This window comes from Sciurus vulgaris (genome assembly GCF_902686455.1).
Source record: "Sciurus vulgaris genome assembly, chromosome: 9".
NCBI lineage: Eukaryota > Metazoa > Chordata > Mammalia > Rodentia > Sciuridae > Sciurus > Sciurus vulgaris.
Genome location: NC_136469.1, coordinates 29,680,995 through 29,697,549, shown reverse-complemented (window position 1 = coordinate 29,697,549; position 16,555 = coordinate 29,680,995). Strand labels below are relative to the sequence as shown.

The 16,555-nt window shown below is 47.0% G+C and overlaps 1 protein-coding gene across 4 annotated transcripts in view; it reads left to right on the top strand.

Moving 5' to 3' along the window:
- GATB (glutamyl-tRNA amidotransferase subunit B) overlaps positions 1–16,555 on the top strand; it is an 83,311-nt gene that overhangs the window by 50,735 nt on the left and 16,021 nt on the right. For 2 of the 4 annotated variants that reach the window (XM_079154203.1, XM_079154202.1), the window contains 2 exons: positions 7,673–7,806; positions 15,863–15,941. In XM_079154203.1, coding sequence (XP_079010329.1) covers positions 7,673–7,806; positions 15,863–15,941 — 213 coding nt within the window. Of the gene's footprint in view, positions 1–7,672; positions 7,807–8,522; positions 8,615–10,095; positions 10,464–15,862; positions 15,942–16,555 lie in introns of those variants that run through there. The other 2 variants (XR_013766256.1, XM_079154204.1) reach the window with 2 other exon arrangements.

The window sequence follows — 16,555 nt, the reverse complement described above, 5'->3', positions numbered from 1 at the left end:
TGGGAAAGCTGAGATCCAGATTCTGCTCACATAACCAGTCCTCCTCTGAGTGTATCCAGTAGTAGTTATTAGAATGATCAGGATTTTTCTTAGCAAAATCATTCCTGGCTGATTTCCATGGGGCATCTCTTCTAAAACTCTGTCTTATTTCACTCAGGGAATGCAGAGGAATTGTAGCCATTTGTCTGGGTCACACATTTGAGAAAGTCTGTTTGTGACAGCATGCTCTGCTGTCCACAGCGTGCCACTTCCTAATGTGTCCTTAGGACCACCCTAGAAGGCAGGTAGGGGAAGGAAATGCAACCTCTTTGGTCGAGTAGCTTCCCCACACCCCTGCTGGAGCCGTGTTCACGCCAGGCTGACCCAAGGGTTCAGGCTCTTCCTCTCCGAGCCCTCCTGCCTATTTGCACACTGATGTGCTCCAGGGCCAAATGGAAGTAATGTTTCAGGGTAATGACTGTTTGGGATCACTTTGGTCATCAGGAGGGAAACTAAGAGTTTTTTACTTCTATTACTATTAGTGCTGTATACAGTCCCACGTATGTTTGACAAGGCACAGAGACCATAGGTTCCTTGAAAAATTTGACCACTCCTTTTGATTTTTAAATGCCAGATTGTCCTATAAAGTGCTGTGTGCTAAATTTAGTGAAAATTGGTCAACTCCCATGAAAAAGCAGAAATGTTGTCAATTTTCTAAGTAACATTTAAGTCAGAAGAGAAGCATTGTTAATTGTCCTCTGCAGCTTTATTTTGTTTCTTAAATAAAATGGCTCCCTCTGTTTCATCAAGAAGCGTGTCCACCTGGAACAGAGTGCGTGGGGCTTGCAGGGTGGTCTTGCCCAATGCCTCGTGTCATTCAGTCTGGCACGTAATAGGCACCTGTTAAGGCCCAGATGTGCATGCTCAGGGAACTGCCCATATATGAAGTCAGTGGTTGGGACAATGTGCCCTCATCTTGCATGGCAGATTTCAGTGGAGGAGGCACAGATGGAATAGCCTGGGTTGGTGTTTCCTGAGGGCCCACTCCAGTGGCTGCTTTGCTGTCCCCCTTCAGCTTGGCTGTGTTATTTTGGCACTTTCTGAGTAGCCCCACAGGGAGAGGATTAAAATACTGACAGTGGAATGAATATCCTTGATTCCAGCTCTAACCTCTGACCCTCAGGACCTGGGAGGCTCTGCAGGGGTAACCAGGCCTGTTCCCCTTCCCATCTCAAACAGGAGGGTGACTCACTTACCCCAGAGATACGTCCATTTCCATCATGTCTCAAAAACTAAATACATCCAAGCAGACTCCCAAGAATATTCTGCCAGGGAGAAGGGTATGAACACCAAGAGGCAAATGTGATTGATGGAGAGCCATCCATCAGAGGCAGAATATTAGAAAAATCCAGCCTGGCCCCAAAGGACAATATGATTGCAAACCCCAGATCAGTAACCTGTGCTGCGGTGTGTGCATGTCTGTCTTTGTATTCAACCTCGAGGTGTGTCATCTTATTTGAACAACTTCATTTTCTCCAGCCGGTTCTTTCCCATTGAAAGTCATAATGCTTTGTTTCTGACATCATAGAAAAGGTTAAGGTGTCTCCAAGGGACAAAGAAACAGAAAAGCTATCATGACCACAGTTGGTTGTCAAATGGATTGTTTTTCAAGAATTTTACCTTAAGTCTCAAGTAAGCTAGAAACAGCCTGGATGAATTGCCTATGAAGCAATTGCCAGGATAAATACCTATATATCCCCTATGTAGTACTACTTTAAAGCTAATGGTTTAAAATAGTATCTGAAGCCATATTGACTGGTTTTAGACTACCCAGACTCACCAAGGTGCAAAGTAGTCACCTTCTAACTGCCGCTGAAGGAAAATCCATTTGGTCAACATTGTCGTGGCCATATTTCAGCTCTATGCAATTTTCAAAATTGATTTTATTCTTCATTTTATAAATTGCATCTGGGGCTTGCCAGCTGAAGGACACTTTTACAGTTACTCTGTGTACTAGAAAAATAACCAAAATTTTGTTCTGGTAAAGTTGAATAAAAAGATGCATCTTCTGATTCTACCCCTGCAAAAACAGGCCTCCATTTCTTCCAGATGGGAGTGACGGGGGCCTTCAGAGGAGAGAACACTCTGGGTTCTGAGCTATTTGACCCCCTCAGCAAGCTACCTGTTGTGGACAAAGCAGAGGGGGGCCTTGGGGCAGGAAGTTCTTTCCCCAGCCCATCCTGAAACTGTGTTTCCTATTTGTGGAATATTTCTTCTTCAGGACAAATAAAATATACTATTTCAGGCTTTAGGCAGATCTTGAAGGAGATACACATATCCACATTGCCTGTAAGCTCCTTGCCAGTTTTAATCTGCTGCCAGAAAGCTCCTGTTGAGCAACCCAGGTTCTCTCCAGGTATGGATTGGATGACAGTGGTGGCTTTAGGCTCCTTGAAATGTGACTGCAACCAGAATTGATTGTTTGACAGCATACTTCGAGGGTTCTGTTCTTAAGATACAGTCTTAACTGTGCCACTCAGCTGTCAACTCTTGCATTGTGATTATTCAGGAGAAATGCTTATTCCCAAATTGGCTTCCTTGGGACTTCTCTTCGAGAGCAAGTGCAGCTCCCAGAACGTGAATTCGTTTCCACATTTTCCTAAGTGGTCCCTGCGCAGGCTGGTGTACTGAGCTGACCTCAGGATTTGTGTACAACTCAGTTTTGCCAGAAACATGGCACAAGTGAAATTGTTGAGAGCTGTGCTCAGGATTTAGGGTCTCCAGAGCTCTGCTGAGAACATGACCCAAGGGTGGGAATCACAGGGAACAAAATAGGACAATCAACCTCGAGTTGTGTGTCCTGGGGTCGGCCTAGAGAGCCTTTATTGTTTGCAGGTCCATTCAGAGCTTCTGTAGATTCTTCCAGTCCTTGCAAGTTGCAACAGTGGTTCAGGATTCTTCTGACTTTCTCCTGATGGAAGGACTCTCAAGTGAGAATGACTTACTAGGCCAGCTCATACCAATTAACTCCCTTTTGTTTTCCCCACTACAGAGGCCCCTCTCAGTGTTTTTCTGCTCACAGGAGCAGGAAAAGTCATTCACATCACAGACCAGAGCCATTGCCCCACCCCCCACAAAGTTCCTGTCCTTCATCCTCTGCAGCATGGACTTTCAGAACCTAGAACCATTGCTTCTCAGCCCTTTTTACTTTCATTCATCCCCAACACTAGCATTTGGTATTGTTTTCACTGCTGTGTTTTACAAAGTTGGTGAGTGAGTTTTTTTTTTTGTTTTGTTTGTTTTTTTTTCCTTTTTTTTCTTACCTTATGAGAATGACCAAATTTACAGGAATACAGAGGGAAGGACAGAGCCCCATGGATATGTAGGTAGGGCCCCTGACTGTGTTACAGTTGCTCAGCAGCTACTCAAGCCCCCCAACCCTGCTACACAGGGAATGGACACAACTCCAACATGTACCTCTGCAAGATGCCATGCTGGGACGCCTGAGAGTCTTGCCCATTAAGACCACTGCCATTCAGTGTGCAGAGGCAAAACCTCCTGGACAATCAGCCACTGTCACCACAGGGCCACCTGCCACTTGAGTTACCCTTATTAGAGGAACTAGAGTACAGTAAATAGAGTCTGCTTAGCATCCAAAGTCATGAGAAATTATGGGGTGTGTCTCATTGTGTCAGGAGATAGAACTGAGCGGTGTCTAACTTCTCGGGTACGGTGGCGTGGGGGACCTCTGGCTGCCTTCCTCTCCCCTGAAGCCCATTGTGGCAGGGCTGTAGGTTTGCCACCGTCTTCCCTAATGTAGGAACCGGAGTGTGTCGTGCCAGGTGGCCTAGGTGTACCTTGGCAAGGTAAACAGTGAGTTTGCCATCTTCTCCTTCCAGTTTCTAGGCTAATTGCTGGGGGCCTCTGCAGCATCTTTAATAGGTTAAGAAACTTTGAACAGCTGGCAGATATCAAAATAATGGAAAGGTGGGGAAGTGCTTTTTTTTGATGAGCTCATTGCCTCACATTGAGCCTAGCACTGATAGGGGCTCAGTATCAGTCCCCAGGAAGGCAGCAATAGTGGTCCTCCTTGCCCAAAGACAGTGTCACACAAGAGCACAGACTGCAGAAGTTCTCTTTCCTGGCTCTGCTGCTGTCTTGCTGTGTGACCTCAGTATGTCAGTGCCTTAGTGTCCTCATCCGCAGGAGAGTTCTGATAGTCCTTATCCCACAGGGCGGGTGTTGGAACTCAATGAGTTGATGTAGAGGAAGCACTTACAGTGCCAGGCACCTACAACTGTTATCATTATAACTATCTCCATCAGCAGCAGCCATCGCAGCTGCCCCCAGGCTGACTAACAGGAGTCCAACAGGTAAATCATCTCCCCTTGCCTGTGTTTTCAAGTTTTTCAGTTACCCACAGTTAACTGTGATATAAAACAAATGGAAAATTCCAAAAATAATTAGTATGTTGTAAAAAAAATTTCATTATGTTATATTATTATAATTGCTAAATTTTATTATTAATTATTATTATTAGTCTTACTGTACCTAATTTGTCAGTTAAAACTTTATCACAGATATGTATATGCAGGAGAATGTAGGGCTTACTTAGTACTGTCCAGGGTCAGGAATCCACTGGAAATCTTGGAACATATCCCCCATGGATAAGGGGAGTGCTATATTTAGTAAATACTCCTGAGAGCCTTGACCAGCCATCTCTAATCTAGGGGTCCCTCCTAGGTGCCAAGACACTCCCTGTCACATAACCAGCTGTTTTCTAACTGGTATTTTCTGGGCTTCTTTTTCTTCTCTGAACCTGCCCCTGAACAGCTGTCTCTATCAGGTTTCATCCTACTTATAAATATAGTCCAGCCTCATTTCTGGACTGTCATCAGGTTCACAGGGTGTGTGACTTAGAACAAGAATTGCAGTTGAGAAATCAGCCTTCATCCTATTCCAACTGGATAGTCTTCTAACACTTTGTTGTCTCTAAAGGTAGAATACAAAAGACAACTTGGGGACAGATGGCTTCCCCTATGCAAGGGTAAACTGAGGCTCATTCCAAGGAGCAGGCAGTGAAGTGAGGTGGTCTGCTTTGCCTCACCCCAGCATGATCAGCTGACAAGTCCATTAGTAGCTGAGGGCTCCTGTTAGTGTCTAGAGGCTGGGCTGGCATTGACTCTGGAATGTAATTGAATGCTTTTGGAAATTTGATTGAAATGTGAAAAAGATGCTTTCTGGTCACAGAGCTGTGAGACTGCCTGGTATTATTCATAAGACAGGACCGATTATCCCTGCCGTACTTCAGCCCACCTCTGAAAGAACAGTTGGAGTCACATGAGCCAGGAGATTGACTCACTGTGTGGCTGAAGTTTCAGTTCTGTCCTATGTAGGATAGATGAGTGCTTATGACCTTTGGGGAGGGATATGAAAGTCCCCTAATGCAGTGACCTGTCTGCATTGCTCTTAATATGATATTTATGTAAGGGAATTACCAGTCTGCTGTTTTTCGGAGAAAACCAGATGGTTGCACTGCCATGTTCACCAGAGACTCCTGAGATCTGTGCCAGCCTTATTAGCATTTGCCAGTCTCATCGAAGAACTAAGACTAGAAAACCGGAATGCATGTGTGTTTTTCCCTGGAAAGCGGGCTTTCCTCTGAAGAGCCAAAGCAAGCAGCCCGTGTGCATCTTTTATTGATCCATCATTCTCTGGACAGCTGCAGCAGCAGCGCAGCCTCCGTCAGCCCCACTCCCTGTAGCAGATTTTCATGTCCACTTTAAATTGAGCTCTGAAATCGCGTATCCCCCAGTGGAGTACAGTTCCAACTCGGAGAGGCTTCATCACAGCGCTGACATGAAAAGACAAACAGAAATCTGACTTGCCATGTTATCCATCCATAAGAAAAACCACCCAAGGGTAGAGGAGTAGATATTCGTCACGCCCCCAGCCACTCAGCCAAGCCTGCAAGCCTCCAGCGCAATATTTCTAGGTGGATTCGGAAGCCTTTCCTTGGCAGAGCAGAGTTCTCCTCCTGACAGCTCATTTCACCAGTAGGCCTGCCTGTCTGGTTTCAAATAAAAGGAACTCTGCCCATCTGATGGGGACCAGAGAGCAGTTTTCTCTCTCCCCAGTGATTTGCACACCATTGCAGAAGTCTGACTATTTCCCGGAAGTTGAAGCTGCACTTCCTATTCATGTTGCCTGGATTTGCCTTCATCTGTAGTCAAGCGTGGGCTGCCACCATGGCCTCTGCCCTGCTTAGCATGAGCAGAATAATAGCTATTGGGCTCGAAAGGAGATTCAAGAGACGATTATGGGATTATTCAGCAGGCTTGTCACCAGAGATTTATCTGTTACAAAGGGCATGTTAGATTTTTTTATTACAGAATTCTACTTCAGCAGCTGTGCCTAGGTGGATGTATTACAGCTTCTACTGTAGCTAAACTTTGAGAGCACTTTTGTTCGTATGTCTTGCTTCTTCCCAGTATCATATTTTTCCCAGAAAGTTCTTTGCTTATGAAGGGTTCCCTGAAAGGGGAGGAGGTGGAAACTTTAGCAGCAGTATAATGTTAAAAAAAATAAAATATTTCAAGAAAAGTATAGTTTGTGTTTGGATTTCGGTAAGGGAAATCTGATATTTAAAACGTGTGCCCTTCACATTTGGAAATTTCAACCTCCCCTACATGAGTAGAGTCTGTTTTTATTTTTCTTATTGAAATATTAGGGGTGATCTTAGCTAAATTCCTGAGCTCTGCCAAATCACTGAACGGGTGGCTGTTAGTATGAAACCTGATGAGTGCCCTGTCACTCTCGTGCATAACTGTGGTCATTCCACTATTTAAAGGTATATGTGGGACATCTAAGAATCTGTGTATGTGACGTGGTGACAGCAGACCATGATTCCATCCAAGCAACTATGGTGGCCCAGTGCTGACCTGGCTCTGTGTTAGAGGGAATAAGAACAGTCGGGCCCTGACTCATGCAGCTGACAGTCCAGAAGGAACAATAGTAAAGTGTTCACGAAGCAAGTTTCCCCTCCTTCACCCCAGCTGCTGATCTCAGGGAGCACGATGACAGACAGGGCCTGGGAGGCAGCAGCTCACTCCACTGGTTCTGCGCTTGGCCTAACTGGGTCACGTGTACCCATAGTTGCTCATTCTGAAAACATTCCAGAATCAGTCCTGTCCACCTCTTGGGATGATGTGAAGGTGAACACAGACCATTATGATCCACTTTTAATTTCTTCCAGAGAGAGAATATTCTGTTCATTCCTTCTTGATTTGCTCCATTTCTTATCTTCTTTCCTAGCAATCACTAAGACGGGCCTGAAAGAAAAAGGCATTAAGCTCAGGCTAAACATTGTGGGCCCCAGTTTGCAGCTCAAGGATAAAGGCCGCTGGGCACATGAGTGACACTGAAAGGACGGCAAGTATGGGGGTGGTGAGTCTACTGTCCTCTAGCCACACAGTCAGGGCTCTTAAAATACGTTCATTCCCTCAAGAAAATGTTGTCTGAATGCAGAGTGGCAGTAGGAGAAGTAGAATTCCTGCTATTTACTGAAAGTGATCAGAATTTTCTGGTGACATCTCAGCATTTAGCAAAGAAAGAGTGAATGTCAAATTTGCTTTAGAATGCTGATCTTTCATTTTCGGGGAATGCTTTATGTAATTTTTTTTTTTTTTAACAGAACGAAGTTGGCCTACTGGAGTTCTTCCAAAATGTGATAAAAGAAACTAGGGCAGAGCCAAAAAAGGTGGCTAACTGGGTCCTCAACACTTTCCTGGGCTATTTAAAGCAACAGAACCTGGCTGTCAGTGAAAGGTGAGTGAGATCTGGGGATTTCTTTTCTTCCTTTATCATGAACTCTGTGTCTAAAAACAGATGAAAAGGGCAGGGGAGTTGTTCTCTGTCCTCTTCTCCCTCAGGCTCTCCTAAATAGACAACAAACATCCCCTGTGAATTCTGAATTCTAAAAATAGTCTCCATCCCATCTGAAAACTCATCTATTTGTTCAGTTCTCTGACTGCACACTATGTCCTTTGTATTGCGCTAGGGGCCAACGGCCTGCAGGTGAAGAAGACAAGGAGATGGCACACTTGTGGGGGATGCAGACCTGTAAGAAAACAGACAGTCACCTCAGCGTGATCCTGTTACTCCAGAGGCACACATGGGGTGCTGTGACTGCTAAAAAAGGGGCCTGCATGGGGGCAGCAAAATCATCCAGGGCTTCCCTCAGGTGACACTTGAGTCCAGCCCTAAAGAACTAGTGGGAGTTGCTGAGTAGTGGGAGGGACAGAAGCACCTGAACCAAGAAAGCAGTAGTGCCGTGCTCAGAGGCAGGCGGGCCCATGGACTCCAGAAACAGGTGCAGAGTGCTGAGGCAGGTAGGGCAAAGCTGGGGAGGCAACCCAGGCCGCCTGGAGGATGTCTGTGCAAAGCCCTAGGTCACACCCTACCCTGTTGTGTATATTAGTAAGCTCAGCTGCTGTAACAAAACACCCCAGACTAGGTGGCTTAAATATATTTGTTTCCCACAGTTCTGGAGGCTGGCAAGTTCAAGATCAGGTGCCTGCCAATTCAGTTCCTCTGCTGACAGGCAGATGGCCATCTTCTTGGGTGTCCTCACATGGTGCGTGTTGTGTGGGGGTGGGGAGAAAGTTCTGGGTCTCTTCTTATAAGGGTGTGAATTCTATCATTGGGGCCTCACCCTCATGACCTCATCTAACCCTAACCCTCCCAGAGGCTGCGTCTCCTAATTCCATCACATTGGAAGAGGCAGGGAGATCAGTTGGAAACATCTTGCAGGAGCGCTATTGAGAAGTGCCCCAGGCCTGAGCCAAGATGGAGATGGCCCCGCTAAAAGTGAGGGGAACTGAGCTGGAAGCAGTTCCCTCACACAGAGTCACCACCTACATTGCTTGCTTGACCACTGAGGGAAAATGGATGACAGTGTTTCTCAGTCTTGGTGGGAGATTAGGAAGAGGAAGAAGTTCAGAGGGAAGGGCTGGGAGGGCCCAGAACTGCATCTCAACATGCTGAGTTTGAGCTGCCTGTAGGACAGACACCCCCTGTGGGGAGCCAGTAGTCATGCTGTGTGGAAGGTGGCTGACGAGATGTCTGGAGGGATGAATTTGCCAGTTCTCGCTGGTTCCTTATTCAGCATGTGTTTGTTGGACTCTGCCCTGTGCATAGTCTGCAGGCAGGCGCAGGCCCTGCCCTCAGAGAACTGATAGTTCAGAAGCTGGCGACTGTGAAGCAGTAGGAGGTGCTGTAAGAGGGGAAGAAGGTCCCCGCTGAGCCAAGACCCTTGTGAAGGATCAGTGGGGGCATTCTAGGGAGTGACTTCTGGTCATGGGGACCAGCACATGCAGACATCGCGAGGTGAGTCTGGGGTGACACCCCAGGGGTGAGGTTCATAGTGCAGTGGAGGCGAATGTGCACTTATAGCACTAAATGGACAGAGGGCAGCGATCAGGGAGGCTGCAGCATGCTGGGGCCGCTGAGGAGGGCACCTGAAGCTCTGTGGCCTCAGAGAAGAATGGGCCAAGAGAAAGGAAACTGAGGCACAATGGCAGAGAAATAGAAGGAAAGCCCATGGAGAGTTGATGAAAGGAAGGCACATTTCAAGAAGGAAAAAAATGAGCATCAGGTTTGAGTGCAGGGAGTGCAGGAGAGTTCCTTAGGCAGATGGCCCTGTGGGCCCTGTGGGGCTGGAGCCCAGGCCAAGTGGGTGAGGACACCTCAGGGGCATCCCACGGCCATGGAGAAACAGAAGGAAGACAGACGCACGTTGATGCGTGGTTCCCAAAAGGCGAAGAGGCTGACCGTAGTGTCAGCTTCATCTGTCGGTGTACTCATCCATGTAGCGGTGTGGCCACATGGGGTCAGCTCTCCTCCTGACCCAGCTCCTTCCCAGCTCTGCCCCTCGGTGTTGTTCCTGTGAAATATAATATGACGGCACCTGCCTTGGAGGATTTTGAGGAGAGTGCAGTTGGTGGCCTCAGTTCCCTTACTTCTCTTGCCTTACTGATGGAGTAACTGCCAACACAGTTGCCACCCTCAGCCTCCTGATCTCCCGTGGCATCGATTCTTTCATCCCTGTCCTCCCAGGCACGACCTCTTCCCTATAAACTCCACTCCACACTGAAAATACTGAAGGATGGATGGAACTTGGAGAGGTGGGGACCCGAGGGGTGCCATGGGGAGCCAAGGTGTGGGAATGGCAGGGCACCAGCACGGGCAGAGCTGAGAAGAGGACAGAGGCCAGCCAAACAGTGTGTGTGTCAGGCCCCAGTCCCAGTCCCGCCCCAAGTCGCCGTCATGCTCCTGAGAGAACTACTTCGGGGTTTGAATTGAAGCGCAGTCGGTCACTCCCTGTTTCACGTCTGTACAGCAAGATGGGAGCAGAGGGGAGGGAGATTCACACTGGCCAGAGGAACCCAGGAAGGCTGCAGGCAGGTGAGGGGCTTGCGCTTACAGAGGAGGTAAAATCCCTTGGCTCTGGAGTCATGGCTGCCATATTGGTGGTAATTCTTGGAGCTGCTAAATTTTAGTCTTAGGAGAAAACTTGGGTATCTTCTGGTAGCAGATGAGGAAACAGAAGCCCTAAGGGATAAGGCGACTTCCCTCAGGTGGCACAGTGGCTGACCAGATGCCAGGCTCCTAACTTCTGGGTCAGTTTCTTTGTATGTTGGTCTGCAAAATTAGGGGTTTGCTGAACAACCAGTGACTTCTAAAGGAACTTAGGGATAAGTGGCCTGTTGAGTGAATGTGGACCCCCAGTTCTAAATAGGGTCATTCCAAACCAAGTGAAGAGAAGCCTAAATGAAGCTGTGGCAGCTCTGTTCTACAGTTTAAAGAACCTTTAGCCGACTGGCATCTGTCTGCTGTTGTTAATAACATGACACCACAGACTTGGTGCACTATAAAGAAAGAGGATTGCTTTGGCACACGCTGTAGTCCAAGACTGAGGGGCCACCTCTGTGGTGGCCTTACTGGCAGATCCTGAAGCCATGTAGGATATCACATGGTGAGAGACAGAGCACAAGAAAGATCAGACCTATGAATCCACTCATGAGAGCAGAACCTTGATCATCTCTTAAAGGTCCCTCTTGGTCCCTTTCCTTAATGTCACTTGATAGGCATTAAATTTCAACCCGATTTTCAGAAGGGACAGATCATATTCAAACCATAGCCACTGGATGTACCAGTCTAACCCTGGAGAAAACATGAACAGCCTTGGTCACTAGGGCTAATGTTACCAAAACGTAGAAGGACAGTAGCTGCAAAGCTAGCTACTGTCTCCTAATGACACCCAGTCAGGGAACACTCTAGCAATCAAATTCACAGGTGTTGATTTTGCAAATTCACATTCATCATATCAGCAGACTGGCATTTAAAGAATTCAGTGATTCCTGAACTTTCTGATTGTTTTCAATATATTGCTTTGGATTTTTTTTTTAATTAATAAAACATTTGAAGTTATTATGCTTTAGTTACGAAAGCATAACTTTAGTTACGAATGTGGCCATACAGATTCCCTGAGTGTACCGTGCAGTACGATCAAGCAAGTGCAGCTGTGTGGTTTCCCAGTTCAGGTGGGTGCCCCACGCTTCACGTCTGCAGTCGGCATCAGTTCTAACCCCTGGGAAAGCATGGAGGCTTTGAGCTGAGAAGGGAGTGGTGGTTTTAGGAGGTTTAGTCTGGCAGTGTCATATGTGGGATAGTGTCCAGAAGTGGGCCACAGCATTGGAAGCCTGTTAGAGAACACTGGGGCTATAGTCACAACAATGTCAGAAATGACATATTGGGGCTGGGGTTGTGGCTCAGTGGTAGAGCGCTTGCGTAGCTTGTGTGAGGCACTGGGTTTGATTCTCAGCACCACATTAAAAAAATAAGTACAGATATTGTGTCCATCCACAACCAAATATATATATATAATCAGCTAAAAAATGACAGTTTGGGGAATGCAGGAGGCTGGTGTGGCTGCAGTTAATGTTTTGAAGGATTGCTGGGATTTGGCAGTATTGGGCTAGACTTGCTGAGCAAAGGTGCCGTGACCATCTGCACCAGGTAACCAGAAGCGTGCTGCTGCCATCAGTTGAGACCAAGAGATGATGCTCATCATGGGGCAGGTGTGGCCTAGAAGAGGCAGGGCAGGCTGGTGAGACTGTTTCTGCACAGCCTGTGAATAAGAATGGTTTTTTACCTTCTTTAAAAAGCGGGCAGGGGCTGGGGTATAGCTCTGTGGTGCATGTGTGTATTTAGCATGCTGGAGACCCTGGATTTAATCTCCAACACAAACACACACAAAAAAGGAAGGAGCCTGTGTGCGGCCCCAGATCCTCAAATATTTGCCCTCTGGCTCTTTGCAGAAGCGTGCCACCCTGGTCTAGAACACATAGTTTGGGTGAGCACGGGACCTGGCGGGAGGCAGGCATAGCACAGCAGCAGCCCTGGGAACAGATGCGCTTCCCTTTGCAGACTGGGGGAAGGCCAGGGACCCCAGGAAAAGTGCCTGGAGCCCGGGAGTGAAGGACAGCTGAGGGAGGAGCCTGGGAGCCTGGGGAGCTCAGGAGTCAGGGGCAGCAGGAGGGAAAGCCGGGGTTTGGCAGCAAGTGAGTGGATGGCTTCTGAGAAGAGCTCTCAGGCTGAGGTGGACTCCCGTAGACACGGGCTACTGAGGGCAGAGAGGAACCAGGAAGGCCGGGTCTTTATTGGCAAAAATAAGGTAAGAAACCAACCGCGCAGATGCAGTAGCTTGGGGCATTTTCAAGATAGGAGAGGTCTGAGCATTTGTGAAGGGTGAGATTTAAGCTGTCGAGAAAATCTGCATCTGAGGAGGAATCCAGATCCCAGGTGTGTGGCAGGTTGGAGGGTGAGCTGGGGGGAGGAGCACGCTGGCCCTCTTGTCAGCTGACCTCCTTAGGAGGTGGGAGGTGACAGTGTGTGCTGGGAAGGAGACCTTCTAGAGCAGTTGCTGGGAGCATGGGCACTAGGGGACCAGAGAGAACAGTGAGCTCAGCGAGTGGCACGTCCCAAGCTCAGCATCTTTCTGTGGAGCTTCCTGAGTCCCATTTTATCAGAAGCAGAGAAGAGGGGACTTGGCCTAGAATCAGCTTGGGATTGAGATAGATGGCCATTGGGGCGTGGCTGAGAAGTAGCAGATTTCTGCTCTCAAAATCCAAACTGGAGATGGAGTTGTGACCCTAAAAGAACTCCAAGGGAAAGGATGAAATTGGAAGGTTTGAAAGATCCCACTTCCCCTTCTCTCTGAGCACTCTGGCCTCAGGGAACCAGGGGGCAGGCAGGCTGCAAAGAACCTTCGCTTGCCATGTCAGAGCTTCCCCGTGGAGACACATTCCTGTCCAGAAGCCAGTATCATCTGACGGCAGCAGATTAGTTGCTTCTGCTTCTGCTGCCATTGACTTTGAAAGTTGATGGTCTGTTTATTTACCTGACAAGGGGGGGGTCTGTCTTTTAGGATTGGTGTGATGGGTACTAATGTTTGTCATCACCTCATCCAAGTTATGCACTGGCTTATCTAGAATTAGTATAGCCAGCCTACCATAATCTGTAGGTTCAACCAAGTGCAGATCAAAATATTTGGAAGAAAATTGCATCTCTATTGAACACATATAGACTTTTTTCTTGTCACTATTCCCCAAATAATAGAGTCTAGCAACTATTTACATAGCATTTGCATTGTATTAGCTATAGGCAATCTAGAGATGATTTAAAGTATATGGAAAGATGTGCATAGCTTCTGTGCAAACACTACAACATTTATATAAGGAACCTGAGCATCTGCAGATGGTAGTGTCCTTGGGGTGGGGGTGGGGATCCGAGTACCAACCATTCAGATACTAACAGACATCGGTATGTGCAGCATGCCAGATATCCCTGTTGGTGGGAGGAATCCTGTGACACAAATATTGACCTACTGTGTGTTGAACATTGTGGAACAAAAAGGTGATTGAAAAATCCTACATGGTTTTAGGTCAGTAGAGAAATTTATAGTATAAATTTATAGCCTACCAAATTGAGGTCACAGGATGAATTCCTCTAAGGCAAAGTATTTTCAGTGATTTTGTGTTCTTTTCTGCCCCATTGCTAATGTTTCTGTGTGCCCAGAATTCCTATGTGGAAATCCTGGCCCCAGTAGTGATGGTATTAGGAAGTAGGACAAATAAGTGGGGTTCGTGCCTTTATAAAACAGGCCCCAGAGAGCTGCCCCACATGCCTGTGAGTGCATTCTTGAGAAGATGGACCGCACAAGACACTGCCTCCTGGTGCCTTGATCTCTAGCATCCCTGCCTCCAGAACTGTGAGAAAGAAATCTCTTTTGTTTATAAGCCACCAGGCTATGGTATTGTTATAGCACCGCCAACAGACTGAGATAATCAACCCATATGGGAGTAGAGGACCCTGTATTTGCATGCTCTAGAAGCCTAGTTCAACCTCAGTGCTTATTACGGGTCTGCACACAGTCTCCACTGTAAGATAATTGGTGGTTGTATTTTCTAGGATTGCAGAACATCTAAGCAACCCACATGTTTAGAAAAACCTGATTCCTTTCTGCTTGTCGGTAAAGATGGGAGGTTGGAAAGGATAGTGATTTATTTCACAGCCCTCTGCCCCTCTTCCTTTTGAGATTTAATCAGCATGGTCCACAGATGTTCCACATACCAACTTAGTAACACCAGACACTTTCCAAAACTAATTTCCACTTGAAATTACCCTTTATTCCTACTCTGGAATAAACAAGCACTTCAGGGGTGATGAGCTGACTCGGTGTGTCAGCTGATTTCAGTGAACCACTGTAAAGGTTCCCCTGTACCTGGGTCAGAGCCAGAGGCCTCCCCCAGCTCACTTGCACTTCACTGGTTGGAGTTCCTGGAAACTGGATAGGATCTGAACTCTAGTTTCCTCTTTAAGAACCTCCAAAGAAGTGAATTGCAGATGCTGGAAACCAGGACTTCAGTAGGAGGTAAATTTGCTGCAAGTGGCATCGAGCATTCAGAAGACGCCGTTCACAGACATGTTTGTGTGCTGTTTTTAAGTCATTCCTGCTTGTTTTAAACTAGTCTCCTAATGACCTTCATTGGCCGAGTTGCTGTATATGCCTAAAAGTAGAAAAGCAGACATCTATAAAGGAGGCTGAAATCACTCACCGTCACCCTACCCCAAATGTGAGCTAATGACACTTTACTGTGTTTCCTTCCCCCCTGACATGGCATCTTGGCAAATAAGTCACATCATGGAAGTGTAGATGTAGTGGATTCTGGGGCCTCCTATGTCCAGAAAGCTTTTGTGCAGCTGCAGAAGAAAACAGATTATTTAGAGGGCCCACGAGGATGGGTGGGGACATGGCAGGGAGACACTGTTCCCTTACAGAAAATCTCCTACAGTTAAAAGGAATTTATATTTGCATAGAAACACACAGAAAAGTGGCTTTGTTAGCTGTTTTGTTTGAAGTAATTTTTAGGCTGATCTTTCTGTTGAAAATATTTAATTACTGGATACTTTTCCCCCTTTCTCTTCGTGGTTCATGAATTTTGCAGCCACCTCCTTTTTTTGACTAATTGCACTGAGCAGTTGTCTGTTGCTACAGCTTCTGCCAAACAGCTGGTATTGTTGGGTGGTAAAATAAGGGGGGAAAAAACACACCAGTCACCAAAATTTGTTACATCCTAAGATACAAAATAAGTAAGTAAAATAAAATAGAGCCCAGTTGGCCCGTTGTTTTCACTCCTGGGTGTGGTTGTGATCATGTGAACACGCAAGACTGAGTGGTTTGCAGTCTGCCGCCCTTAGTGGATGCCGACGGTGTCAAACGGGAACTCACCTTCTCTTTCTCTTCTTTTGGTGCCACTAGTCCTGTCAGCCCCTCTGCACTCGCTGAGCTTCTCAACCTGCTGGACAGTAAAGCAATTTCTTCATCAGCAGCTAAACAGGTATGTCCACACTTCCAGAAGTTTCTCTATGCTCTGCTAAATGTTTTCTGTGAAATCCAGATGCTGTTATTAAGTAGATTTTATAATCGAAATATTTAAGGCCCATCGTGACAGTGGAGGCTGAAAGGTAGAAGAGATCTGGTTTGGCCACTATGTGCGACACGCACAATTTGCTTCTCACCTTTGCTCTTTGGAGAAATAGCTATTGCTTGGCCTTGCCCTGAATGTCTCCCTCAAATGTTTGTTTATTTCAAAGGCTGGGGCCCTACAGCTCTTGGGGGTTGCTGGACCATGGCCTCCCCAGAACCAAAGGCAGCCTCGGCTTGGCCTCTAGCCCACCTGGCCTCCACATATCCTCACAGCCTCGCAGCCAGTCTTAGAGCTGCCTCTGTGTCTGCTGCCTGGCAGCCTGAGAGCCCATCCTTGGCCAGCAGGGTGAGGTGAGGCTGCTGCACACGTAGTAGGTGAAATTCTACACATGTGCCCAGTGTGAAGACTCAGAAAATCACATCATGTAAGGTGGCTTTCTGCCTCATCTCCACCTTCACCTGTCAGCACGAGGAGTGTGAGTGATTCCTGGAATTCAGAAAACTACAAATAAGTACTCAGAAAGA